The 27656-nt window shown below is 32.7% G+C and overlaps 1 protein-coding gene across 1 annotated transcript in view; it reads right to left on the bottom strand.

The window, feature by feature from the left end:
- PCLO (piccolo presynaptic cytomatrix protein) overlaps window positions 1-27656 on the bottom strand; it is a 384092-nt gene that overhangs the window by 129876 nt on the left and 226560 nt on the right. The window contains exons 7-9 of the mRNA XM_036863834.1: window positions 21557-23744; window positions 15957-16093; window positions 10057-10147 (exon numbers count right to left, since the gene is read on the bottom strand). Of these exons, the coding sequence (XP_036719729.1) occupies window positions 10057-10147; window positions 15957-16093; window positions 21557-23744 (2416 nt within the window). The remainder of the gene's footprint in view (window positions 1-10056; window positions 10148-15956; window positions 16094-21556; window positions 23745-27656) is intronic.

Below are 27656 nucleotides of genomic sequence, written 5' to 3'. Positions count from 1 at the left end.
ATAACTTTTCATGTTAGGTACTATCCATACCATTTCAGGACAAAGCAGCTGAGACTAAGGAAGGTTAGAAACTTACCTAGGTTGGCTAGCAAGTAAAAAAGCTAATATTAGAGCCCATTTTCTTCTTGAGTCCCATGTCCTTGTTCTTTCTATATACCTTTGCTCATCGCTCTAATTGTCAAGAAAATATTCTGGAAGATCAGTATAAATCCTTTCTCCTTTAACTGAATCTCATTTCTTATTACCTACTTTCCATGGCCCATTCATATACATTTTACATTTATACACTTATATTTAACATTAGCATCACCAATTTATCCTCCTTAACCTGTAGGTTAGACATCTTGAATGTCTTCACCATCTCCTCACAGAATCAATGATTAGTTCCTTTAATTTTGCTTTATTAAGAAAAACAGAAAAATATGTCCAGTTAGAAGCATAGCCTATAATGTCACTTCCTTAGCAGGAACACACTTCTACAAGCAATATTTATCTTGACAGATGTCAGGAGAAGTGATGATGTGAATGAGGAACTAGTGCTGACAGTAGATACTTCCTCTGTCACTGAGGAAATGCACACAAGCTTTCACTAAAATGTACCAGGAAGAAACTGTGATTTTAGAAGAGATTCAGCCCAAATAGTATTTTATTTCTATAGTTATATACTTTGTTTATTCCTAAAAATAATTTGAGAGGCTTGCAAGAAATTATGTCATACATAATTTGGACTCTTGCTAAGAATGAAAGAGAAAAAGCCATCCTGAATAGGGAGGGAGAAATCTGGGGGTCAAGGCACCTTCGCAGAATCTGCTCAGTTTCCCAGAACCTGCAGCAGTTACGATGGAACACATATGTTCCCAAATGGACAGTGACACTTTTTCTTCGTATTCCACAAGAAACAGAAGATATGACAAAATTATTTTAACTTTCTAAGACTTGGCCTTAAAAAAAAAGTTTTCTTATGAAGTGTTCATGTAAATAACATTGGAGGCATGTTAAGTGCATGTCAGCTAAAATTTATCTCAACTGCATGAAGCAGAGTTCACCACATTTTTGCCTCAGTTCCCCTTTATTTTATATACCACATGTGAGGACAGCAGTGCAGTCTCAAATAAAAGTGATCAAACATCTTTATTTGATCACCTGGTGCACCTTATTTCATTATGGTTAAGCTTCTTTCAGAATTCAGCTTTGAAGCAAACAAGACAAAACCATGCTTCAATGATTTCAATGATACCCATACCACCTATCAAATTAAATTCAGATTCTTTACTTGTCTGGTCCACCATGATCTGGCCCTAACTTTGGTACCTTTTATGTACTCTGTGTTCTATCAAAACAAAATGGAAAAAAAAAAACCAAACAAAAATAATCTGTCTTCCTGCAATGATAAAGTCATTGAAAAGACAAAAACAGCAGTAATTATGGTCTAAGGCCTAAAATTAAGACTCAGTATTATGTGCTGCCTCACGAACTGGTCAAATTAGCAGAGTCTTAAATGGTCTAACCATAAGATCCCCTCCCTACTCTGGTGGATATAAGGACCCCTAGCCAAACAGCCCTCCTTATCAAGGGGATCAAGTACAATTTCTGCTTATCCCTGAGCAGCTGGGTTTCAGTTTCCTCCAAGTCTAGGAAATTATTCAACCAAGTCAATCATATCTTCCTTCAAGAACCAGGGGCAGTCCAACCTTTTGATACTAAAATGTTGGCCTTCCACAGCTGGTTGTTTACTCTCTTCCTAAGTACAACCCCCATGTGGCCTATATATTTTAAGGAAATAATGAATATCATGGCAGCATTTTTTCACTGTAGTATTGTGGTATTGTTTATAATACTGAAAAGGGGAAGACAGCACAAATGTCCAACAATTGAGGAATGGTTGATGTAGATGATTAAATATCTATAAACATGATAAAAGCAAGTAATTAAATTTATGTTTATGAAGAACTTTTGATGTAATAGGAAAATGTCTTTGTTAGGCAATTTACACTATATTAAAAATATGTATGTAAACTACTTTACAATATACTCCTAACTTTTACTGTGTGTGTACATGGGTATAAACAAGATAAAAAGGAAAGAGAATATAAATTGTCAAATTACGATGGCTTTTATTTTCATCTTTATATTTTTCACTACTACCATAATTTACTGAGGATCGATCGCTCTATCTGCCTATCCATCCATCCGTCCATCCAGCTATCTACACATACACAACACACATACGCACACACACCTCCCCCACACACACTCATTTTACGTATACATACACAGAAGAGAGCTGAAAATGATACATGCATTTAGCCATTTAGCTACTGGTAGCTGAAAGCCAGATGGGAGGTTTGCCTTTTAGATCTCTAAAAGAGGAAAAAGAAATGAAAATCTTCAGGAGAAAATGGGGAAAGATGTGTTCTCTATATCCTATTGATAAAATTCTTTGAGCAAATGAAGATATGCAGTACAAAAATTGTACGTGTACAAACATGTACCCGTGGTTTGTGTCATATTTTAATTTTCATTAGACAGTCTCATGTATTCATTGTTTCCTATGTATTAGCTCCACTTCTTCAAGTGTCTTGCAAATTCTTGGAAGCAGAGTGGTCACCACAGACTTTTCCCGTATCTGACTCATAGCTAGGTTAAGGTTGAATCTACATTCAATATGAACTATTTATTTGTTTACAGTGGGCAAGTGAAAGATAGGCCTTTGTTTATCATAACTCTACTTTCTGTAATCCTATGTTATTTGAAAAATTTTCAAGTAAATTTAACAGTTAAAAAAGGTAGCTAAATTTTTGTTTCAGTACTTTTATTGACTATGGAACATATTCTATGGAACATGGGGGTATTTTTTTAAACTAATTTGCTGATCATATCTTTGAGAAATACTGGGTAAGATATACAGAACTATTCTTACCATCTAGAAGGTTCCATCTAAAGTCTGAATACACATATCTATCTAAATCACCTCTACTTTAAGTTTGTGGATTTTCTCTGTAAACACTCATAAGTAAGAAAAAAAGGAGGAGAATGATATCAGTATTTGGTGGAAATGGTTATACTTTCAAATTATTTCAGAAGCGAATAGAAAATATGCAAGTGCAAAGTAAATAATATAATTATTTTCGTATCTTTTTAACATATTTAAGGTTTTCATTTGCTTTCTTAGGATTTTGCATACATAATTTCTTTGGTTGCATATTGGGACAATATAATGACTGACCAAACTATGTAAATAAGGCTATTATCACAAACGTAATCATTTCCATTAAAAAAATTATTGAAATAAAAACCATAGTGAGTATGAGGGCTTTTTTGCTGTGTATATATGTATGTATGCATGTATGTAAACTCCCTATCCTCTTCCAAATATGAAAACATAATTCACTCAATGCCTATTCATATTGCCAGTGTTTGAGATCTCCATTGATTAATAGAAGGAAGTGGAAAGTCTGACTAGTTATTGTTTGCTTTTAAAGCTGTTCTTAAATACTTCTGCTCAGATTTTTAAAATTTTAGGCCAATAAAACTCCTTCCAGTGAGTATTAAATGGGAAGAGAGGAAGGAATTCTACAGCAGGTGGTACAGTTCCTGCATTGTTCTCACAACTAGTCACTAATGTTCTTTAGGAACAAAGCAGGGATGTCTGCTCTCACTCCTCTGTTCAGTACTGTATCACATTTTTAGCAATTGCAATAAGGACAAAAATGAAATTTATCCCCATTGGAATGGAACAAGTAAAACTGTCTTTACTTGCAGATAACATAATCTTGCATGTAGAAAATCCTAAGAACTCCACAAAAAACTATTAGAACTAAAAACACTAGCAAGATTATAAGCCAAAAGGTCAATATACAAAAATCAAACGTATTTCTATAAAATGGCAATGAATAGTCCAAAACTGAAATTAAGAAAACAACTCCATTCTCCATAGAATCAAGAAGAATAAAATAATTTGGGAGACATTTAGCAAATGAAATGCTAGTTTTGTACACTGAAAACTATAAAACTTTACTGAAAAAAATGAAAGGATATCTCAGTAAATGAAGAGGTATTACATGTTCATGAATTAGAAGATTCAATGTTGGTAAGAGAGCAATTCTCTCCAAATTGATCTATAATTTCAATGCAACCTCTATCATAATCCCAGTAAGTTGATACTAAAAAAATATGGAAGTTAAAAGGATCAAGAATAGCCAAAACAATTTTGAAAATAAAAAGTTGGACGACTTCCACTACCAGATTTCAAAATGTAATATAAAGCTATATAGTAAGCAAAAGAGTGTAACAGTTAGGCGTATAGTCAAACAGTACAGAATTGAGAATCTAGAAATAAATTCTTGTATTAATGGTAGATTGACTTTTGACAAAGATACCAAGGCAATTCAATGGGGGACATACTTGTTTAACAAAAGGTGCTTATACAATTAGATATCCATTAATGCTTCAAAAAAATGAACGTGCATCTCAGCCTCAAACCATATACAAAAACCAGCACAAAATAGGTCATTGACCCGAATGTTTAAAGCTTCTGGTATAAAACACAAGAGAAAATCTTTTTGACCTTGGGATAGTTCTTAATACACTATCAAGAGCAGCATGGTTCACACACACACAAAAAATATCAAAAAATTGAATTCCATTAAAATGTTAAAATTTTTCTTTAAAATACACCTTTAAGAAAATAAAGACAACACAGAGATTAGAAATATATGCATGCCATGTATCTTATAAAAGACACATCCAAATATATAAAGAACTCTTACAACTCAGTATGAAGACAAACAACGTAAATAAATATGGGCAAAATTTCTTAATAAATATTTCACCAAAGAATACGTATGCTTTGCTTATTACCCCCTGAAAATATGCTCATTATCATAGGTCATGAGGAAAATGCAAGCTAAAAATAACAATGAGATATCATCCACACACCCCAAAAGACAGACGTTACCAAGTGTTGGCAATGACATGGTGAAAGTGGAATCCTTACACACTGCTGGCAAGAATACAATATGGTACCTTCACCTTGGAAAACTATTTGGCAGTTTCTTAAATAGTTAAGAAACTTACCATGTAACTCAGCAGTTCTACTTCTAGGATGCCATACAAAAATATCATATGTCCAAACTAAAATGTGTATGTAAATATTAAGAAAAACCAGGCAAAATCCAATGGATAAACAAATATACACAATCTAAACAATGGAATACTTCTTAACAATAAAAATAGCAAACTTTTGATACATGTTACAAAATGGATAAACCTAAAAAATACTGGTTAAGGGAAAGGAGCCAGACACCAAAACTGTAAACTGTGTGATTTAACGTATGTGAAGTGCCCAGAAAGGGTAAACTCAGAGACATAAAGTAAATTTCCTGCCTGTGGCTGGGAGAGGAGTATTGGAAGTGGCTATTGCTATCAGACTCAAGGGAACTTTTTGCAATGATCGAAATGTTCTAAAACAAAATTGTGGTGATGGTCATACAACTCCATAAATTTACAAAAGTCATTGATTTGTACACATACAACGTGCATATTTATGATATGTAAAGTTGTTGAAATAATAATTTAAAAAGGGCTATCCACATTTGGTATTCCTACCAACTGAGATCCAATGAGATCTGTTATATTTATCTCCTGTTTCTAAAAGCTCATGAAGACGGTGGACTAAAGAGGAATAGAAAATGAGCCGCTATTTCCATAGAAGACACTGCTGTCTTTTGAACCTAAACATTTTTAATGTTCTTCACTACTGCACTTCCTAATTAGTCTTTCTAGCCTTGCAGATGGAGCCAGTCTATTGCAGAACTATACATAAGCAAATATCTTTTTTAAAATCAGAAGAATTTCTTGGACTTGTTTCAAACAGCTGTGTTTCTGGAGCCATAAGATGAGTTCTAAATAAAAAAGAGACTCATTTCTTGAGCATTACATTTTATCTTTTTTTTCTGATAATTTCTAAGAGAAGGGGAAATAACATTTGTTGAGTGTATAGTAAGTATAACATTTTGGGCTAGGTGCACTTGCAATTATGTGAGATAGAGAGAGCTGGTCTTATTTTATGGTTGAGCAAGCTTATTCTCAAAATTTAAATAAGTGATAGAGCTGGACTCCAACTCAGGTCTTTCTAATTCTAAAACTCATGACCTGTTTTCTCCATTTTGCTGCCTTTTACTTGTTTCAATAAAGATTTTCAAAACCACTGTATAGTTGTTGATCAACACCTATAAGAGTATTTTGAAGTTTAAGGTAAAAAGTTAAAGTATCTATTTCCTTAAAATTATGGGTCGCTTAATAGAAGATTGTATGCATGTATTTTCCTCTGCATACATCATAAAAATACTATAAAGAATGGTACATATGTATATGAGTGTACACACTTATACATATATACATACGTCTATGAAAAATAAAGTTTTATAAATTCCCTGGCTTTGTCTCAGTTGTTCCTAAAATTTTACTATAATAATTACTCACACTTCAGATTCTCCTACTAAAGTATGAGTAATTTGTAGATCAAGGTCTTTGTTGGATTCATTCTAGTAATACAGCAACCAACACAATGTAAATCACACCATGGGTGTGCTCTCAATAACTATTAATGAATAAAAATTTTTAAATGAATTCAACATAAGTTTAAAAGCAGTTATAAAACATACTTTATTTGTGTAAGTTTTTTATAGGAAGAAATAAAAACTTATTTAGAATTTTTTAAACTTTCTCTATAAAGATCCTTAGAGAAGTATTTCTCAAACATTTTGGTTCCAAGGAGCCATTTATATTTTTTAATATTATTAGGGACCTCAAAGAGCTTTTGTTTATATGGGTTATAATTATGTATATTTTCTGTATTACAAACTAAAACTGAGAATTTAAAGTATTTATTAATGAATTTAAAGTATTAATAAACTCATTCTATGTTAAAATAAATCATTTTAATAAAAAATGTATTTTAAAAACAAAACATTTATGAGAAAGGTGGCCTTGTTTTATATTATTGTAAATCTCCTTGATATTAAGTTAAATAGAAGACAGCTGAATTCTCTTATCTGTTATATACAGTCTGTTGTGATGTCACACATCAATTAATCTCTGAGAAACTCTACTGTATATTCACAGGAAAATTGCAAAGGGCAAATGCTACCTTAGCATTACTATGAAAATAATTTTGACCTTGAAAACCCCCTGAAAGAATCTTGGGTACCATGAGGTTCCCAGCTCATACTCTGACAACCACATAGTAGAAAGAATTAAGAAAAAACAACAACAAACTTTCTATTCCTGTCTGCTATTTTGAAATTACTTTTGCTTCCAATAAATAGAAATATATTTTTTCCTTTTCTGTGCGGTATGCTGGTTTCATATAATTCTTATAAAATATTTTAATGCTATACCCATTTAGAATGGTCTATTAAAATACTAAAAAAGATATATTTTATTTCTACTTTCGATGGGTTTATATAACCAAAATGAAAATTTACTAACGACAATTTCCCCCTCTGTTTAGGAGAGCAGAAATACTACATTTTATTCTTCTCTCCTTCCTTGATTATATCCTTATCTTTTTGACAAAGGCAGTTAAATTATTAGCTTAGATAGCTTTTTCACTATTGATGAAGCTATTGGACACTGCTGTTTTTCTCTAAATGTGAGAGACAAACAGGAATTTAATTATTTTTTATTATGAAAAATTTCATACATATAAAAAAGTAGTGACAAGACTATAATAAAACCCAGTGTGGTTGATCTTCCAGCTCCAACAATTAATCAAATCATGGTCAGTTTTGTCCCATCTATTTCTTTACCACTCTCTACACAGCTAATTGTGAAGCAAATTCCACACAAGGCATTGTTTCATATGTAAATATTTTAGTATGCATCTCTAAAAGATATATTCCATTTTTAATTAAAACATTAACATAAAAATGACACTGATAGCTACGAATAACTTTAGTGTCACTAAACATTTAGTCACTCAAACTAAGTTTTTGGTAGACCAGCAAATAACAGAGATTAGCCAGGAGTGTAAACGTTCTATGCCAGGGTTTGCCTACTAACCTCAAATTTCTGGAGGCTGTTTGCTAAAAATTGCCATTTCTGGTTCTAGTCTTGCATATACATGCATTTAAATCCCTTTCAGGTACTTAAGACTTATCTGAAGACAATACAAATTGCTTCAAAACGTTTACTTTAGAATGAGATCCTGCTATCGCAGGACACATGGCAAATCTATTCAGTAGTAACGCAGGGTAAATACAACAAGGAAAATATTTTTATTATTATTTTAGGCAAATATCAAAATAAAAAGGAGCATGCAGAGAGATAATATAATACACTAGTAAATTTACCATTCAAAACTATAGTCCTCTTTTCTCATTTTGCAAAATCTATATACAGAGGAAACTGAATTTAGTTTTCAGACTAGAATATTTATAAAAAGAAATCAATAGCTCTTATTTATGTTACTCTTGTATTTTAAAATAAGAATTATTATTTTTTCTTAATTGTAGTAAAAGAAAACAAATTTTAAAAATTTTCCTAATTGTAGTAAAAGAAAAATTAAAATAAGCTGCAAAAGAAAAATGATAAGGTTGAGGGGATAATTACTTTGACATAGTATATTAATAGTAATACAACTAGAAAACAGACACATTGATATAGAGTCCTGATGATTTAATAAAAATGTTTTGAAGATTTTTTTTGTACTCCCTGAAAAAAATAATTTTGGTATTGCTAGAAAGTATTATGTTGTTTTGCTTTATGAGCTGGAGGGAACTGAAATAGTTTGTAGCAGGTAGTTATTTCTACAAAAAGAGTGCCTGGATTTTAAGGCTCACCCCTGGAATGTTCATTAGTACTTAAAATACAGTCTGCATGCAATAAACTCTTGAAAGGTTGAATTATCTATCTCTGGCAGAAGAAAAATTACCCAATCTTACAAGAAAAACAACAGTATTAGGCTGTAAATCGATTCATTCTCTATGAAAATAAAGAGAGGACAATTGCTCAAAGCAAAACCTGTTCCACATCTACATTCTCTAGGGTCTAAAATCTGCAAGGAACAACAGGAAGAACACTGAAGAAACATCTATTTTTTATTCTCTATCAGTCCTTAAAAAAAAAAACCCTCCAACACATAGGCCATGTTAGATATACCACCTATACATATATCCATATATATTCATGAATATTTTCTGTTGATGTACGGTGTCTATGAAACAAAGAGTGAGAATATAGGGAAATACTTGAGTGAGAATATAGGTAATTTTCATATTTTAAAAATTTATTAACTTTGACAAAATTTATACTTCCATCTCACAGATAGAGAAGTTTTTATTTGTAAACTAAATGCAACTTGAGATCTGGATTAGATTCTGCACCAGAAAAAAAAAATTAGTGGGGAAACTCAAAATTTGGATAAGGCTTGTAGATATTTCAGTACTATCATATTAATGTTGATTTCTTGTTTTGATCATTTTTTGTGGTTAGACAGATGTTAACATTAGTGAAACTGGGTAAAGGGTGGGCAAAAGAACTGACTGTGTTATTTTCTGGGAGTCCAAAGTATTTCAAAATAACAAGTTTAAAATTTCTGTCATAAGTTTGGTTTACAGAAGAACACAAATAAATAAAAATCAGCAAAATTGATAATCTTCAAATTGGTAAGGTATAGGGGAATCTATTCTTTAGAAAAATTCAAGTTAGCTTTCTACTTTCTGTGTAAGAATGTTTTATGCTCCTATGACCATATTACTCAACAGTGCAATAATTATGGAGCATTGTAATGTCATGCACATTTTTAAAATGAAGATAATAGAATGATCTAAATATATATGCCATTTAGTAATGTATCATACTAATGATTATGCCATTATTGTCTTTTATATTCAAATGCACAGCCTGCTTATTTTTTGAAATTTTCCAATACGCAAGTTTTGACATAAAAAGTGGTGTTTTCTAAAATTTAATGAGTCATCTAAACTGAAATTCAAATACATATCTCAGTGCGACATTAAAGTGAAAAGAACTAGATTATTTGATTTCCTTTACCTGAAACTGTGTGATCCTTGGAGTCTCTTGTTATTTTTATCCTTGCATGAGGAAAGATGTACTGCACAGTTTTCCCGTTCATCTGTATAATCTAAGACGTACATGTGATAAGGTGAAAAAGCAATGTTAAAGAGACTTAAAAGGCAATTTACAGAATTCACTTTTTTTTTTCAAAGCACATTGATTCAATCAATGAAAATATATTAGAAGACTCTCAAATGATGACAATTTTAAGCATTTAATACTACACAATGACGTTATTGGTTTCTGAGTTCATTATAGTCTTTATGTTTACAACCAGTTTCTCTTGCAAACTGATTTGTTGTGTTTGGAAAATCAACGAGCACATGTAACACCTAAAGGATGTCTGTTACTATGGTAGTGCATAGTAGTGATGACAGTGGATAGAGGAAGTATATGGAAAATTGATATCTGCTGATTTTGTTTTGGACAGCCTAGAAATAGGCATTGTCAATTTTCAGCAATCAAGTGATTCTAAGGGAGAAAAGCTAGAGAAGATCCTCATACTCTGCATCTCTATCACTCTACTAGGAATGCATATTTATGTTATTTTGATTTCAATGTGGAATTTTGCTTCTCCTGAGCACATCTACCAGCAGTTTCAATGTATACCTGATGCTGAGACTAATTCTGTATAAATAAATCAAATCTTTGCTCATTCTAATATTTTCTGAAGCCTTCTTTGTATGCAAAGGTGTTACTTCTCATTTACTTCTGATGTTCCTTGGGGTAGAAGAAACAACACTCAAAGTTCCTGTTACAAGTCTGTGACTTCAATTCTCATTACTGAGACTTGAACATGAGAATACTATAGACTGCATTATTGCTGTTTCCACCTGGCAAAATGAGGTTTCTGAAACAACAGTAAATTAGCAAATCCAAACTTATGCTTTATATTTTATGGAATTTGGCTTTCAAAAGAGATTTGTGAAATAATGAAAGAAAGAAATAGTAAAATATTTATATACCTATATTAATAGGATTTTATTAGGATAGAATCTTATATTTATCACCTCAGGAGAATTTTTGACTATAATTACAAATGAAATAATAGTAAAGAGACATTCAATACTACCAATTTCAGAATACGTTTAAGAAGTGTTTGGGACTACCAAACCAAAATATTAAACAGAATTTAGAACTAAAGGGATCTACATTTTGTGAAGGAAGATTCCTTGGAATACTCTTGTGATATTGTGTCTTTGAAAATCCATCAGTAAAACTACTAGACTTCTGGATTTTAAAAGGAAAATGTACTTAAAAAATACAAACTTAAATTATAGCCTTTAGCTTTTATTCTCTATGGCAAAGAATAAGCTTAATCAGGTCTCTGATGGATATAAAACACTCCCCAGTCAACAGGAGAATCCTGTCAAGTCCAAGAATATTATATGAATTCTGCAAAGTAAAGCTAAAGTATTGTTTGCAAGATTGTAAAAATATTATGGTCAGTATAATCCGTCAATCTTGATAATTTATAGTGATGCTAACTTTGTATACCACTGAAAACCTTGTATATATTCATAACAAAAGAGTGTGCATTTTCCTCTTTTCTTCCACACTCTTGCCTCCTATTCTGTCTCTTTCTCTTTCTTACTTTCTCTCCTGGCCTCCTTACTTTCCCTCCCTTTGTCTTTTCTCCTTCTTCTACTTTCCTTCTTCCTCTCCTCCTCTCCTTCCTCCCTCCCCTAATCTGCATTTAAAGATCTTTACTTTTTACTAAAAATCAAACCATGTGCATTGAAAATCCTATAACTATTAGATATAACTCGACTTTACTTTGTTACTATAGATAATTCATTAAAATTATGGATATTATTTCATTTTACTTCAAATATCTTCTAATTTCACTTGGTCAAAAATAAACTAAGAAAACACAATTTTGCCTTTTGTTATTCTGTCTAATTCTCCAGTCTAGGGAGAAGTTGATATAATCTCATAGTCCCCCTCTTGCATAGTCTAGAAGAGTAATCAGGTTTCCGAAATGTTTCATCAGTTTTATCAACTAGTCCCTACTGCCTTTCAATATGTATCTATGATGATATTAAGTAGAAGGTATGTTAAGCATCTTCATTTCCATGAATATTGCTTTCAGAGCATCTCATAGGATCTCCTGTAATTTCAGAGACTGTCTACAGTCAGCTTCATGAATTCAATTAATCAATTAGAAACATTAAACTGCCTCAATTTTGATCAATGTGACCAAGAGTCTGAGGAAAGCAGAAGTATCCATCTCCCATGTTTGCACTAGCTGGATATTAGCTTTTTTCTAACCAACACAGGTAAGTGTTGAGAGAGTTCTCTAGCAGATGAAGTCTTAGGGCAGGTGTTGCTTTTGCCAACTAAGAGTAGGAACAAGGCCAGAGGGCAGGACTGATGTCAAGTAGTGCCTCATATCTATCCCCACGAGCCAGGTTTCTGATAGCATAGTCTTTTGATGATTCTGCATTGACAGAACTATCACCTGTATGCCACCAAGAAAAAGAGTTTCTCCTCTTCCCTACCTACAAATATTTCAAGAGAAATTATGTTCATGAACTGGCCCTTCATACTTATGAAATAACAACTCTTGTGTTAATATATCTTTTATTTATACAGACATTCATGCTTTCCCTCACCTAAATACCTTGTATGACAGATGCAGGGGACAGAGTGCCCTTCTGGGGATCCAAGCCCTGTGTTAGGCACTGCATAGATACCACGGTGGATGGAAGAGAGAGCACTTGCTCTCTAAAAGCTCGCAGACCAAGACACAGTGCATGGAGTGCTACTGGAGCACAAAGGAAGAACACTTGTGGGGAGGTGGTGGTAGTAGTGTCAGAGAAGGCTCCTTGCAAGATGAGGCATGTACATGGAGACCTGAGTGATGAATAGGGTTAGCCAAGAGAAGAGAGGAGGGGGAATGTTCAGGAAGAGAAAACAAGACATTCAAAAGCCCAGAAGAAAGAGAAAGAGTGGCTCTTTCAGAGGAGCTCAACGTACCGCAATATAGCGGTTGCGTGGGAATTGCACAAGGCATGGGCATTAGTGCAGAGTGAAGGCATTTTGTACTAGTAGAGAAATGTTGACCCTTGTAACAACCCTGTGAAGGGTATTAGTCCTATTTATAGATGAAGTGACTGGAAAAAAAAAAAAAAAAAGGAGTCAGGTGATCTGTTCAATTCACAAAGCAGAGTTGAATTTCTACTGAACAGTGCAGAGGTTAAACATAAATATATATATTTGAAAGGAAACAAATATAGTTTTGCAGATTTGGTTTATTTTTATGGTTTATATGATTTTGAGTCTAACTTCAGAAATACTCTTCAATTTCTCTAATGTATATTTACATTAAATATTTTTTAAAGCAGACAAATTAGTGCTTGCATCAGTCAATTTGGTTTTATTACTTCTGCCTCCAGAACATTTTATGAACATAAATTCTTATTATGCATAAGTTTTCAAATAAAAGCAGCTGGACTTATTGGTACCAAGAGTTCAACATTACCTTTTTGTGATTAAATATGCAAAGAAGTGACTAAAACAAGAATGCTATTTTGCTATCCCTTCTAGACCAAAATATAGTTTTGATTAGTTAATGAGGAAGACAGTATTTGAAGACAAATATTAACGTAAAAAAGCATGAATTTTGAACTTTATATAAATGTAATCAAAGCATATGTTGTCTTCAATAAAGCTTTTATTTAGAGAAATCTATAAAGCAAAACAAAGAAATTATTGTCACAAAAGTCAGTATATTTTCTACTTGTTTGGGAGAGGTTGAAAATTACAATCTGCAAAGGGCACTTGGAGGTTTCAGTGGGCAGAAAATCCTCCCTTTCTTTGTTTGTGTGGTGGTTATATGGCTGTTTACTTTATAACTAGTTTATAATTCTACATATTTTCAGTTTTGAGTATTGCAGTTTTTTTGTTTGTATGTTAGATAACAAAATACAAATGTAAAAAATAACTTTTAGCAAGAAAATACACATTATTACATTTACCTGTATATAATTCTAACAAGGATCCTTACATTTTCTATGTTATCAAACAAAGAAATTAATTAAATGATTCTCAAATATAGCCACTCCAATTTTGGTATTATATTGCTCTATAATTATATATTTAAACATGATGTGCTATGTCTTCAGTGAACCAAAATCATAAATCTGTAGATGTAACAGAAAATTATGAACAAAAAAGTCATTAGGAATATTTGTTTAATCTACATACAATAAAATAGGATTTTAGAAAATATTTTTGGGGATGGACACAGATTATTTTAAAATATATCCTGTAGAATATTATTTGGATAAATTAGTTGGACAAGCCTATTCTGATTGGATCCTCAGAAGTTTTGGGAAATAATTGTATGCAAGTTATTATTTTTTTTAGCTCTTCAGTTTTTATAGTTCATCTTATTAGGATTTCTTTAAAGGATTTGTGTTTTCATTAACTTGATCTAGGTTTGTCAGAAATAGTAAACTTCAGAGAAACAAAGAAGATGGGTAAGATATAACAAGTAAGTCATTACAGAGAGATTCCTATAATAAAAAAAATTCAAGGAAATTATTTTCAATTGACAAATTGATTGTTTTAGTAATTGTAGATAAGAGGTAAATTGAAATTTTTAAACATGTTCAGAATGATTTTAATCCTTTAATTTTCTCACTTCTGAGCTAGATCTATTCTAGATCTAGAATACTTACAATATACAGAGAAGAACAGATTTCTATAAAATATGATAGCATCTAGAAAAACAAAATAAAATTCTGAGAAAACATTCAGAACAATTCTGAAAAATTTAGAACAAAATTCTGAGAAAAGAAAATTCTAATCAGCTGGAAATCTGTCTATGAAAACTGAAACTGCTTAGGAAAAAATCAAATCTAAGACCATAGATAATATCTTTTAGACAGTACTTATACATGTAAAAGTCTTGTTTTCTTTTATACCTTAATGTGACAAACACTGAATTATAGCAAATTCATATGGTTCTTCTTTGTTGTTCAAAATATAGTTGTCATTTACATCAATGAATCATTAATCAGACAGGGATGATTTAGGAGTTAATGTACATGATATAAGTAACTATCTCTTTGTGGGTATTTTAATGATCATAATGAATATACAGTCTGCAAAAATCTGATCTGTTAAGGCAACTGATTTAAGGCCATGTGGCTTACCAGAGGAATCTCCCTCAGGTTACCCAACTGTTAATCTCCTAAGATCTACCAAAATTCAATTCAAACATCACCACATTTGTTCTAAAGTGAATAAGATCATGAATTATGATATTATATTTATGTAATAGTGAATAGTACCTCTAAGTTTAAGTTTTTCACCTATAAATAGGTATTAATAAAACATACTTTATGAAAGTTGTTCTGAAGATAAAATCCAAAAATGAATGTAAAACAAAAAAACACTTCCACATAATAGACCCTAAAACATCATCCCTTCACCCCCAACTGACGCCTTCCCTGTCCCCAGCTGACTTGCTTTGGTCATCCTCTTATGTGCTTGACACCTGAACATACTGTTATTGGAGAACACTGAAATTGCCCAAATCTATTTCACCCAATATTCTGTAAACTCTTCAGAAGCTTCATGTATTCTCTGTGTATGGCAGTGTTGGGTATGTTGTACAAACTTAATTATCTGTTAGAGGAAAAAAATCTCTTAAATTGCCTTGGTAGAAGCATCATGGTTATGCTGTGATGTCAGTCATGGCTGATGAAGTAAGGTTACTTAATACTTAAAGATACTGAAAAGAAAAATCATTTGTGAACTTGACTGACAAAAGTCCCATTCATTGCAGGATAACTGAGACCATTTTAGGATGAAATGAATCTTTTTTTTTAATAAATCTGAAAGAGATTGCTCAATATAGCACTTACTTGCTCTTGATGTTGACTGAGTGGTCTAGAATGGACCAACCTTTCTGGCAGTTTTCGATCCAGACCGTGTCCATTTTCCAAACGAGACTCCCTGGGTTTGTCAAACCAATCTGTTTCTTCACGACGCAGGTGATAGGCTTTGGAGACCAAGGAAACATCAAACATTGCAACTCTAACTAATACAGATGACAGAGGGCAGCAGATGTTCTGAAGTACCAACATGCTCCAGGCTCATTAATCATTCATGCATTTCAAGCACAATTCCCAACAGGATCAGAAAAATCATTTCCAGTATTATGTTAAAAATTTTGTACCATGGAATAACCTAGAAAAAATGATGTGCCACCTGTGAAACTTTTCAAAGCAAAATAAAACAAAATTTAAATTTAGATTAGGTGAAAGAAGAAATTTAGACAGTGATTGAATAAATAAATGAACAATGAATATTTCTCAAAGGTCATTCTATTCAACCCCAGTCCATCAGTTCCACCTCCTCACCTCTCCCCACTACCCATCACCAAAATCCAAGGAAAATATATTCCTTGAACACAGAAGATTCTGTTATTTTCCCACTCTCCTATCAACCCAGTACCACTATGGCTTTGGACATCAAGTGAGCATTTTTTGAAAACATGACATTTCTATGACATCCATAAATAAACAAAAGCATTTATTTTTAGGAGAATCCCAGGTATCACTGCCGGGACCATGTGTGCCATAATCATCTGGTAGCCTAATACTAAAAATATATCTATTAGAATTTTTCATTAAAAATTAAACAATTATTTTCTGTGGGATCACAGATTTAGGAATTAAAGAGTTGGTTGACTGCTTTTTGTACTTAAAATGTGCCAAAACTTGACATCTTAAAATACTTTTTTGAAAATACAACCATATTTGAGTATACAAATATTATTTAAAAATCTTCATCCCATTCAGTTCTTAGTACTTCCAAGGTCTTTTTCTTATTTAGTGCCCCCAAATCACTGTTTACCTAATATACAGAATTTGACTTTATATAATTTTATTCTTTGTAAAAGGATCCCTAAATAATAGTCTCTGGAAATACATTCTTGCTTCCTAAATGGCAGATGGAGTACCCCTTCTCAGGTGCTCATCCTGAAAGATCTGTTGATGATGCTATCAACCTATGCCTTCTTGAAACTCTAGCTTCTACAATGCCGTACTATTGAGTGTTCCTCTCTATCTCATTACAGGTCTCTTTCTGCCTACATCACTGACTTCTCTTCTACTACTTTCTCCCAAGACTTTTTCCCAGGCAATTTCCGTTAGTTCTTTACTGGAAGGGCTGGGAAACCCATAGCATATACAGCATTACTCACCTCTACACCTCCCGTGATCTTGGTCAACGCCACTGATTAACCACAGCACTTTCCCCGAATAAACACAGAATGATAGATGATGCCTCATAATTTAGTCAGTCTTAGATTTGAGGAAATACGATACATACCTGGTTTGTGGTTGCATATGTACTTATCTGATCTCCCCTATTAGACTCTAAGCTGCTTGAGGGTAAGGCTCATGTCTTCTTTTGTTGTTTTGTTTTTTTTCTCCCTCAATACTAAAAACAATGCCTTGCAAATGCCATAATATTCATTAAATATTCAGGAAATGAATGAAACATAGGAAAATTAGTCATCAACTAAAGAAAGCTAAATATCCTAATTATGATAAGCACATGTTAAAATAAATATTAATTTGTCCCTTGAATCTCATTAATAGTTACACAATCTTTTCTCACAATCTACTTAATATTTATTATAGTTTTTCATAGTTTTAATTTGACACCAAGTGACTAAATTTATGAAAGAAATATTTAATATAAACTTGATAAGTAAATAGAAAATCCATTATTTAACCATCAGTCTCTAAAACTTATTAGATTATCAACAAACATACTAATCATTTTATATTAATTTTTGTATATCTTTATTACATATTTCTCATAAAAAAATAGGCTATACTGATTTTAATAAATGACTATCTTGGATAATGCACTACATGATTTCACTTGAATATACAACTTTGCTTAATGCATTTAAAATAACAATCCTTTAAAATGTTTCCTTGGTTGTGTCTATACAGATAAGGCAGAATCTCAACCTGATATAAATTTTGTCAATTTATTTCCGATTCTGATGACATACTTTGATTGTCTGTTATGTCTTATAATGACTCTATACGTAACCAAGTTAGGATGGCTAGCATGCTTTGCATAGGAATTTGTAGATCAACGAAGAAAAACCAGATTAAATAAATCTGTTCTTATGTTGGATTCTGTCTTCATCATTTACAGCAAGTTGGACATAAATGCTAATTGTTTATAACTGCAATTGTCTGATCTGCTATGGTAGATCCGAACTTTAAAAACTAAATTTTATAATAATATTTTCCAAATTAAATAGTTTTGCTGGAGATTAACATCCCCTCGTTTTAAGCCATTGATATTTTCTTTTCTTAAATGTAAAATGCAAGAAAGCTATTTTGGGGTCTAGCATTATTCACATTATTGACTGTAACAATAGTTATACGAACAGCTTACTTCTATTCCGTATGAAATTTTCATTGGAATTTTTTTTAAAAGACCATATATACCGATGCTTTTTTTTTTTTTTTTACATGGAGTATATTTTGAAAGAATGTTTTCAACAAAATATTTGCGGTTGTAGAAATACAACTTGACTGTTTCTAGTTTAGTTTTTCTCTTAACCAGGAATGGATATTAAGGTGTAGACTCCAAGCTGGTGGTCATAAATAGTAAGCAACATAAATTATGCCTACCTAGCTTATACCTCAAATGAGATATTTCAAAATTAATTGGAGTTATATAGAATACATCTGAAAAAATCCTGTTGGCTATAACCTAGAGTTTGAGTTAGAGAAAGCGCAAAAATTTGAAATCAGTTAAATTTGCTTTGTTTACATGATACTAAATAGCCTGTTGGAATGTTATACTTTTCAAAGTTGTTTTAGTATCATTCAAACACTTTCTACTTTTTTTCTTAATTACCCAAGGAATCCAAGATTTCAAAAGAAAAGCAGACCACTGTTCACCAGAAGAAAATTGATATGCTTATGAGATACAAACACAAAGAAAATAGATAACATTTTAAAACATACATCTTTTAAAGATAATCACTACAATTCACACACATAATATCACATATGTAATTCAGTTTGTTATAGTTTTTCTGTGTATAATTCTATATCTACATGATTTTTATGACTAAATTTCTTGTCTGCTTAATTTAAAAATACATTTTAACTCAATTTGATTTTGTGTAAATTTCATTTTAATTGTTTACTTCTCTGGTGTCATCGTTACATATTTCATAATTTTGTATGCTGCATGATGTCTCATCCAAATTAGTTTAAATAATTTTCTGGAGATTAACATGCTTTTTTTAAGCTGATGATATTTCCAAATACTTACCAAATTGTATTTGATAAGTATTTTTTGATGTGTCTTGATATTTTATCAAAACAAGTTTTCATAGTCTTTGATGACTATGAGTACACATCATCCAAACATATAAATGAGAAATAAAAATTTGGTTATTTTTACATGGTTGTACATAAATGACTGCCGTATTTTGGAATATCTAGAAACATCTGTATGTCCGGAACCATGTTGGCAAAACATCTGTGATGAATAAATCAATTTGTCAAATTCTCTCCAGGTATATGTTCATCATGCACACACAGATTTTAGGTGTTTAGTTATGTGATTGACCTGTTAGTTTTTCTTTTACTTTGCTATTTTACAGATACAATTATTGAAGAGCCTTTTTATTCTTCTGCAGCAGTCATTTCATATATATATTTATATACATATATAATGTGTGTAAAATGTGGATTGTGAAAAAAGAAAAAAAATGTTTCTGCATTATATAACTTACTTAACTATGTAGATTGATTCAAACAATCGGCTAAATAAAAAAAACCACACAGAGTGTTTTATTTAATTGGCTGGTTATCAATAAAAAATGGTCAATCCAATAGCCTGTAGAGAATAAAACAAATCAGGAAGGGACTAGTCTTTTGGAATTTCACTAGAAAAAGCAGTCTCTCCTTCAGATCCAGTGATTACCTTAGTCCTGATCAAACCTACATTTGAACTTCTAAAATCATATTCGTGTCTAGATACAGAAGAAAGAAAATCCTTTTCGTGAAAACATATTTTCCTGTAAGTCCTCAGGGAAAATGTTAGACTTAAAATAAGAGATGTTCATATTAACTTAGTGCTCTGCAATCTCTAAAGCCATGAAGTAATACATTTTTATTTGATGAGAAATATTTTATTTTTAGGACTCAAACCACACCTACATTCAAATGTATACCACAGAGGGGGGAAAAAAAAAAGAACCAAGTGTCATGAGTCCTCTTGGCATGGGCAAGACTTCACATCTCTGTACCTATCCAACCTTGTCTTCAAATTTAGACTTGGTCTAGGTCATTTTCTAAAATCCTTATGGTTCTATATAACTAAACAAAGCAAATTACCATAAACCAGTTTTTAGTTAAGTATGTACTTGCCATAAATCTCTTGTTCAATATGAAAAACTAGTAATGACAATTTAGGGCAAAAAAAAATGGAATAATGCAAAAAGCAAAGCCATGGAAAAGGCTAACTGAACACACAAGGAAGGCTTCAGCTCAAATAGCTAAATTCACAAAAGCAATGTACAAATTTCCAATTTTAAAATCTAAACAATGCTTCATACATATTCACAAGCATGTGGATAATACTGTTATTTATTGTCAAAACCATATTTAAGAGGGAAGAGAAATGGGAACCTATTGTATATGTATAACTGATTCACTTTGTTATAAAGCAGAAGCTAACACACTATTGTAAGGCAATTATACTTCAATAAAGATGTCTAAAGAAAAAAGAAAAAAAAAAAAAAAACCATATTTAGTACTAAGCTTTCTAGTATGTAATGCAAAATGTACAAACTTGTCAATTATGACATTCATAGTGAAAGAGATTAAAATACAAACCTTTTATTTAAGTAGAATTATAAAACTCTACATTATGTTAACATTAGGGACTTATTTGAAAGTTCTCAAAAAGAGAACATTCTCTGAATTAATGAACACTGATCTCACAAAATGACATAAATAATTTTCTATTACAGAGTCTAGCAGAATAGTACTTAATGGCTCAAAACCTTAATCATTTCACAAACTGAAAGAAACTAATAACTTTAAAAATGCCTTTTAAAAAAATAAAAGAAACATACAATGAAAATATTTCCAACTATAGATTTAAAGGATGACCATATTTTATTGACACAATTATTTGGTAATGGTTTTGGAAAAGTGGACACCAAACAAATCAAGCAAACAACCAAGAAACAACAGTAAAAGAATAAACTAAAAAGAAATAAAGAAGAGCATGCTACGAAATCTATACACAAGATAAAATTTCCATTTACAAGAAATAAAATTGAAGTAAACATGCAAAAGACGCACCAAGAAAAGTAGAATACGTCCTTGGAGAAGGAAAATTAAACATGCAGAAACACAAGAGTTTGAGTTTTGAGAGTAACAAGGTAGTGTGAGGCCCAATTTACCTTCACTGTCTGACATGGCATGTTGGAAGTCATCCATGATGAAAGCTATGTCACGATCGTAGCCTCGAGTCCGTGATTCTTCTCTCATGTGTTGTTGAACTTCAGGCAATGAGTGACTTGATCCAAACTGATCCCTGGTGTCTGCAGAAATTGGTGGCAGGGGTCCAGCTGCAGCCCTGGCCATTCCCATTGGCTGGCCAACAGGACTGAGTGGACTTTCCTCCTCAGAATTCTGGGCCACAATTGGTATTCTTCCTCTACTCTGGCTAATCGGCAAACTGGTAGGCTTAGTTCTGCCAGAGGGTGATGCATGACTAAAGGAAACATCTAGAGCTTCCGCCTCTTGAGCTTTCAGTCTTAGAGAAGAGCTGGAAGAATCTCTTTTAATTGATAAATCAAGCCCATAGACAGAGGAAGGTCTGGAAGAAGGTCTGGACCTGCTGCCACTGCTGTATGGCTTATCTGCTTCATCCTGCAGAGCTGACCGTATGGTATTTCCTAATGTGCCCAGCCCTGTGCCAAGAGATGATCCCAAAAATTTGTGTTGGTCTGTAATATTTTTTCTGAGGCCAAAAGTGATATCATCTTGAAGAAGCCTTGCCCTGGAAGAAATGCCACCAATAGATGAACTGCTAGAAGTCATATAGCTCGAATAATCAGGTTCAAGGTCTCTACTTTCTTGAATAGGTGAAAATTTGGACATTTTAGGGTCAATTAGTGATTTCTTATGCTTTGACTGCTTTTGATAAAGTATGGCTGCTGGCAGTTGTTTTGCTGCTTGTTTTTCAAGTGTGAGTCTACTAATGCTATACTTTTCAGATTTTGGAAAATGTCTATAGCTAGTATCAGCATGGTAATAATGGGAAAGACCAGCGAGGTGATCTAAGCTCTCTGCCCCTCTACGGAATTCCTGTTTAATCTGATGTTTCAGAAGCTTTAACTCATAAGGATCCTCCATTGGGTCTTCCTCTGCTTTCACGTAACTATGCAATCTGGAAGAAGTCTGCAGAGGTGCTAGGAAATCTGTCACTTCTTGAGACCTACGTGTCTCAGTGGTTCGAAGGAGACGGTCTGTTTTTGACAGATCTTTTTCATGAAGGCTAAACGCAGTGCTTAAAGCGGCTGTTCCTTTGGTAATCTCTCCAATGTCATCAATTAAGACATAATTTCGTGGAGTATGATGGTCAATATCTGCATAGAAAGAATCTGCAGATATGCTTGATATTGGGCTGCTTGCCATGCTACTTCTTTCCTCCAATCCTATTCTCAAGTCTAAGCTGTTGTACTTACTACCAAGGTGGGAAACAGCGTATGTATTATCAGTAGAAACAGGTGCTATCATCAGGGGTTGGTTGCGAATCACCTCATAGTTTGAAGTTATCTTGGGCTCCAGATATAGTGCAGTTTGCCGGGGCTTTTGTTGTATCACCATCATCTGTGATGGTAACTGATAAGCAGGTTGTGGTGTTGGTGTAGGTTGAGCTTGAGGTGTGAAGGACATCGTTGCCACAGCTTGGAAGGTTGGCTGAGTCTGATAAGGTGAAACTTCCTGATGGTACAGAGTCTGTTGCTCAAAGTGGGATTGTTGGGTGTATGGGGTGGGTGCTTGGGTAGGAAGTGCAGGGGAAGAGTATTGGTATTGGGTGTAAGGACTTGTAGGAGGAACTAGCTGAGATTCTGTTTGGGTTTGTGGTGGTATAAACTGGCTGAACTCAGTTTGGGGAGCAGTTCTCGGTCGCTCTATGCCATGCTGACTTTCGATCCGGGTTGGTCTGGTGCTGCTGACCTCACTGTCAGACATGTAATCACGATCCTCAGCTACTCCCTGGAGGTAGGCTCTCTCCCTCTTTTCTCTCTCCTTTAACAATGCCTCTTTTCTCCTGTTAATCCCCATTTCCAGGTACCGTAACTTGGCATCAATCTCCTTCTCTTCCTCATCAAGTTCTGCTTGTTTTTTTCTAAGCTTTGCAGATTCCCTCTCCACAAGATCGAGCTCTCTGTCTATATCCTGGAGAATCTTGGCTCGTGCCATCGTGTTGGTTCTGCAGATCCTTCTCCTGGAAACTGTGCCCACTGTGCTGTATGTTGACTGAGTTCCTGTGGAGGTCTCCTCGGGAGGTGGGTTTGGCAGAGTTCTCTTCACTTTTTTCTGAGTGCCAGAGGGTGTCATGGTTTGAGAACCTTTTGTCTGTAATTAAGTAAACAAAATACAGTACTTTATCATCAAGGAAAAAAAGTAAAAGGTCAAAAAAACCATAATTTACATTTAAATAAAAGTGAGTTCATATATGTTTTAGCTATGAGCACATAATAAAATAAAAATTCTACACATAATTTCAAGTATTAGTCACAAATGCAGTTAACTGAAAAATAATTTTCCTCTTCTTGGTAAATTGATTATTTATTATTACAACTTTGTAACATTAGAATTGAGTTCTGAAATCAAGCACAGAGTACACTGCTAGGCAGGATTATATTTTAGTTAGACTCTTAGGAGAACTCTTAAAAACTCATTTTCCACCCTATTTAAGATACATAGTATTACTTACTGAAGGTATGCCCAGAGTATTTGTGTTAACTATCTAAAGTTTAAGTTATATTTGTTGAAGATGGTCATTGTCCTGTTCAATTGTTTGCTTCTATCTTCCCATTCCTACTTTCACCCCCTGAAGTGACTATCATTCCTATTCCAATCATGAAATGTTTTGAAATGAAATCCTCTCATTCGCTACTGTCTTTTTTCCCCCAAGAGTTATCTGAACCAATTTCCTATTTAATCTTTCAATATTTTTCTGACTATTTGAGTTTTCTATTTTCTTTCAATGCTATTATTCTTTAGTAATTTCAGCTTCTTCTTAATGCTTTAGTAACTTCTACATGAAGCAAAAGGAAGTGACTATAAACAATTCAAAAACTCATTAAAATCTTAAAAAAAATCAGATAAAGTTTATCAGTGATTTGTCAGATATTTTCAATTTTATTTGGTTAATTTGTCATAAACTTGCATTCTAAGAATCACTGGTCTTGAGAATCATGCAATTTTAGAATATTAGAAGACATGAGAGACCATTTTGACTATAAATAAAGTAAGCTGATATACTCAGTTACCCAACCATGTAGCAGCATATTCACAACTAGATCTCAGGCCTTCTGCCTTCTAGTTGCATATTCTTTACTTTTTTCTTCTTACTAATAATACAAAGACCTTAATTCTTCCCTTTTTCCCAATCACCAAAAATCAAGGACCCCAAAATAACAAAAAGTATATGGGAATTATGTCTAATTAATTATATCATATTTGTCCAAGACCTTGTACTTTTATTGCCTTTTTACTACTCCCAAATTTGTTACCTTGGTGTTTTTTATCTGTTTTCTGTTATTTTTCTGCTCCATTTATCGACCTAATTGTTTAATAGAAATTATAATCAGAGCAATATCCTAAAGATCAATTGAGGTTTATGTGTATTTCTGAAATTTTAAATATCTGAATGCAAATTCACAATGAATAAATGTTGTGAGTTTGTAAAATATGGCAGAGTGATTTTGAAATCGTAGCTTATTCATCCTCACAGAGAAATCTCAAGGAATATGGGGAATTGGAACTACAAAGGCAGCTGTTTGGCATGTTATTTATTCTCTCTCACCCTCAATTATTTTCATTGTATTTAATACTCACAATCAAGTCATAGGGTTGTTATGAAGAGCAAATGAGACCTCTGTGTAAAATATTTAGTACACATTGTAGGCAGCCATTAAGTATTATTTCCTTGTAAAATCCCCTTATTTCTACAGAAAACTGTGGAATTTGGTAAATTCATATTCCAAATATTTTAAAAAACTTTTTTTGAATAAATGTACATGTTATGCTTTTTAATATCAACTGACCATAATAAAATAGTAATAAAATTAAAATTGAAATCTTACAACTACTTAATAATTTTCCAAAATACTAACATATATGTCTTCTATTTATAAAAAGTTTTTCACAATAATCTTTTCAGTTCTCTGAATACAATGGAGCTCAATAGGAGGCTGAAATTAATGACTGTTTCTTTTCCTAGACTAGCATTTGGTAGATTTGGTATATGCATTAAGAGTTTTCAAATTTAAGATGTTCATGTGTACTGCATGATTGTGGTTGTGAAATTGTTTGAGAAAGAGTGTTTAAGTGCATTACTCTGAAAATGTAATGGCATTGCATAATATGAAGACATTTGAAAAGTCTTCCTTTGAAAGTAAGAATTCTCCTCCCTACCAAAGGAGGTCAAAAATGAGCATGAATTAATGTAACACTAAAAGCTGATGCAGAGAGAAAGCACACAGAACAGAGAAGGTAACAATGGAATGGAGTAAATAGAGAGAATGAAAGAAATTTCTGGGGTGGACACACACATTTTGAAAATTAATTTAAAAAAAAAACTGAAGGCATCCATTAAATGGGTGCATATATTTGTTGAATGAAAGAATGAAGAAATGAAAGGGTAAAATAAGAACTTGTGATTTTTTGGTGTGTTACTATTTTTAAAAATTCTGAATCAAGAAGTGAATTTCCGAGAATTCACTGTGTGGAATGAGAGGAAAGATACGAAAACACAAGAAAGATAAACCTACGAGGAACTGTAAAAATGACTATAGTATTAAGAGTAATGGTTATAATGAACTGGAAACTGATAGTAGTTCTTACTCTTTATTGCTCATACATTTATGCAATTTCTCTTAACTTTATGTTTAACAGTTTATAGTTCTCACGTGAGGGAGTGTGCTTAGTCATGCTCATTTTTTTGCAGTTTTATAAAATCCTAGGTTAAAGAAACTTTCCAGGTATTAGGGATTTCTAATTATCTTTCAGGGTTGCAAATATTTAATGATCCATGACTTATGTTTATTAATATTTTGTGTGCCACGGATGTGGGTCATGGCAACAAGTGACAAAGTTGGTTGGTAGAAGCTAGATACTTACTGAGTTAGTCTAGCTAACTACTCAGTCTCCACAAATCGAAATAGCTTTGCTGTTCTTTCTTGATAACAAAGTTGGAGACTCATCAAGGTCTCAACCATATTCTTCCCAAATGACAGGAAGTGTAACACTGATTGAAAGCTTAGTGTCTCAAGCCAGACTTAGAGTTTCAATCCTGGCTCTGCCTTTACCAGCTGTGAGACCTTTAGCAAGTTCCTTAAACTCCCTGGGCCTCAGTTTTCCTATATGTAGAGGAGGTCAATATTTATTGTTACATTATTGGTTTGGCTAAGGAGTAAATCAGTTAAAACAAGAATCTAGATTAGTTATAATCCAGAGGACAGACAGAAATATAGTAGAGAATTTAAAGTGATGTATTGCCAACTTATAATTTAAAAAGAACAGCCTTTTAAGACAATAAATAACTTCTAAACTGACTATTTAACTCTAATCTAAACAATATAATGTAAAATAAGAGTAGAGAACCCCAAAACAGAGAATCGAAACAAAACAATATAATTGCTTAGAAAAGATCAAGAGATGTATAAAAGAAAGTTTATCACAATTAAAGGTGATGCAGTTGGAGGCCATGATTAGAGACAACAACAACAATCTAGAAAAATCTTGGTGTTTAATAAGATTTTCCTTCCTTGATGACTAGCTTGGTAAAAGTTTTCAGACAGATCTGGTGCTCTTAATCTGAAAAATAATTGTACTAAGTAACTGTAAAATATTTTAAAATAGCTGTGCAAATAACAGACCAAGGCAAAAGAACAGAAAGTCCTAAGGATAGAATGGAGATTGAGGAAGACTGGAAGAAAATCTAATTTCAATTGCAATACCTAGGAGGTAACAGTGTTAAGAAGCAAACAAGCTCCAGCAGAAGTTTTGCTGTCCAAAGTTATTTTAAACATTCTCCTTGGGGGAATCCAGTTACACCACGCATCTTATATGGTAAAGGAAATAAATTTTTCCTTGTTCTGAGGTGTCAGGGTTATTAATAAAAATAACAATAGCTAAGGTATATGGATACACTATCCTGAGGACTTTAAATATACATATGTGCATTATCCCACTGTTAAAATAATCTAAGCTCAATCTAAGAATGAGAAAAGTTGAACAAGCAAAAATAGATGCTAGACC

Source organism: Balaenoptera musculus, chromosome 9, assembly GCF_009873245.2.
Source record: "Balaenoptera musculus isolate JJ_BM4_2016_0621 chromosome 9, mBalMus1.pri.v3, whole genome shotgun sequence".
NCBI lineage: Eukaryota > Metazoa > Chordata > Mammalia > Artiodactyla > Balaenopteridae > Balaenoptera > Balaenoptera musculus.
Note: the sequence above shows the minus strand (reverse complement) of the source record. Positions and strands in the feature narration are given on the sequence as shown.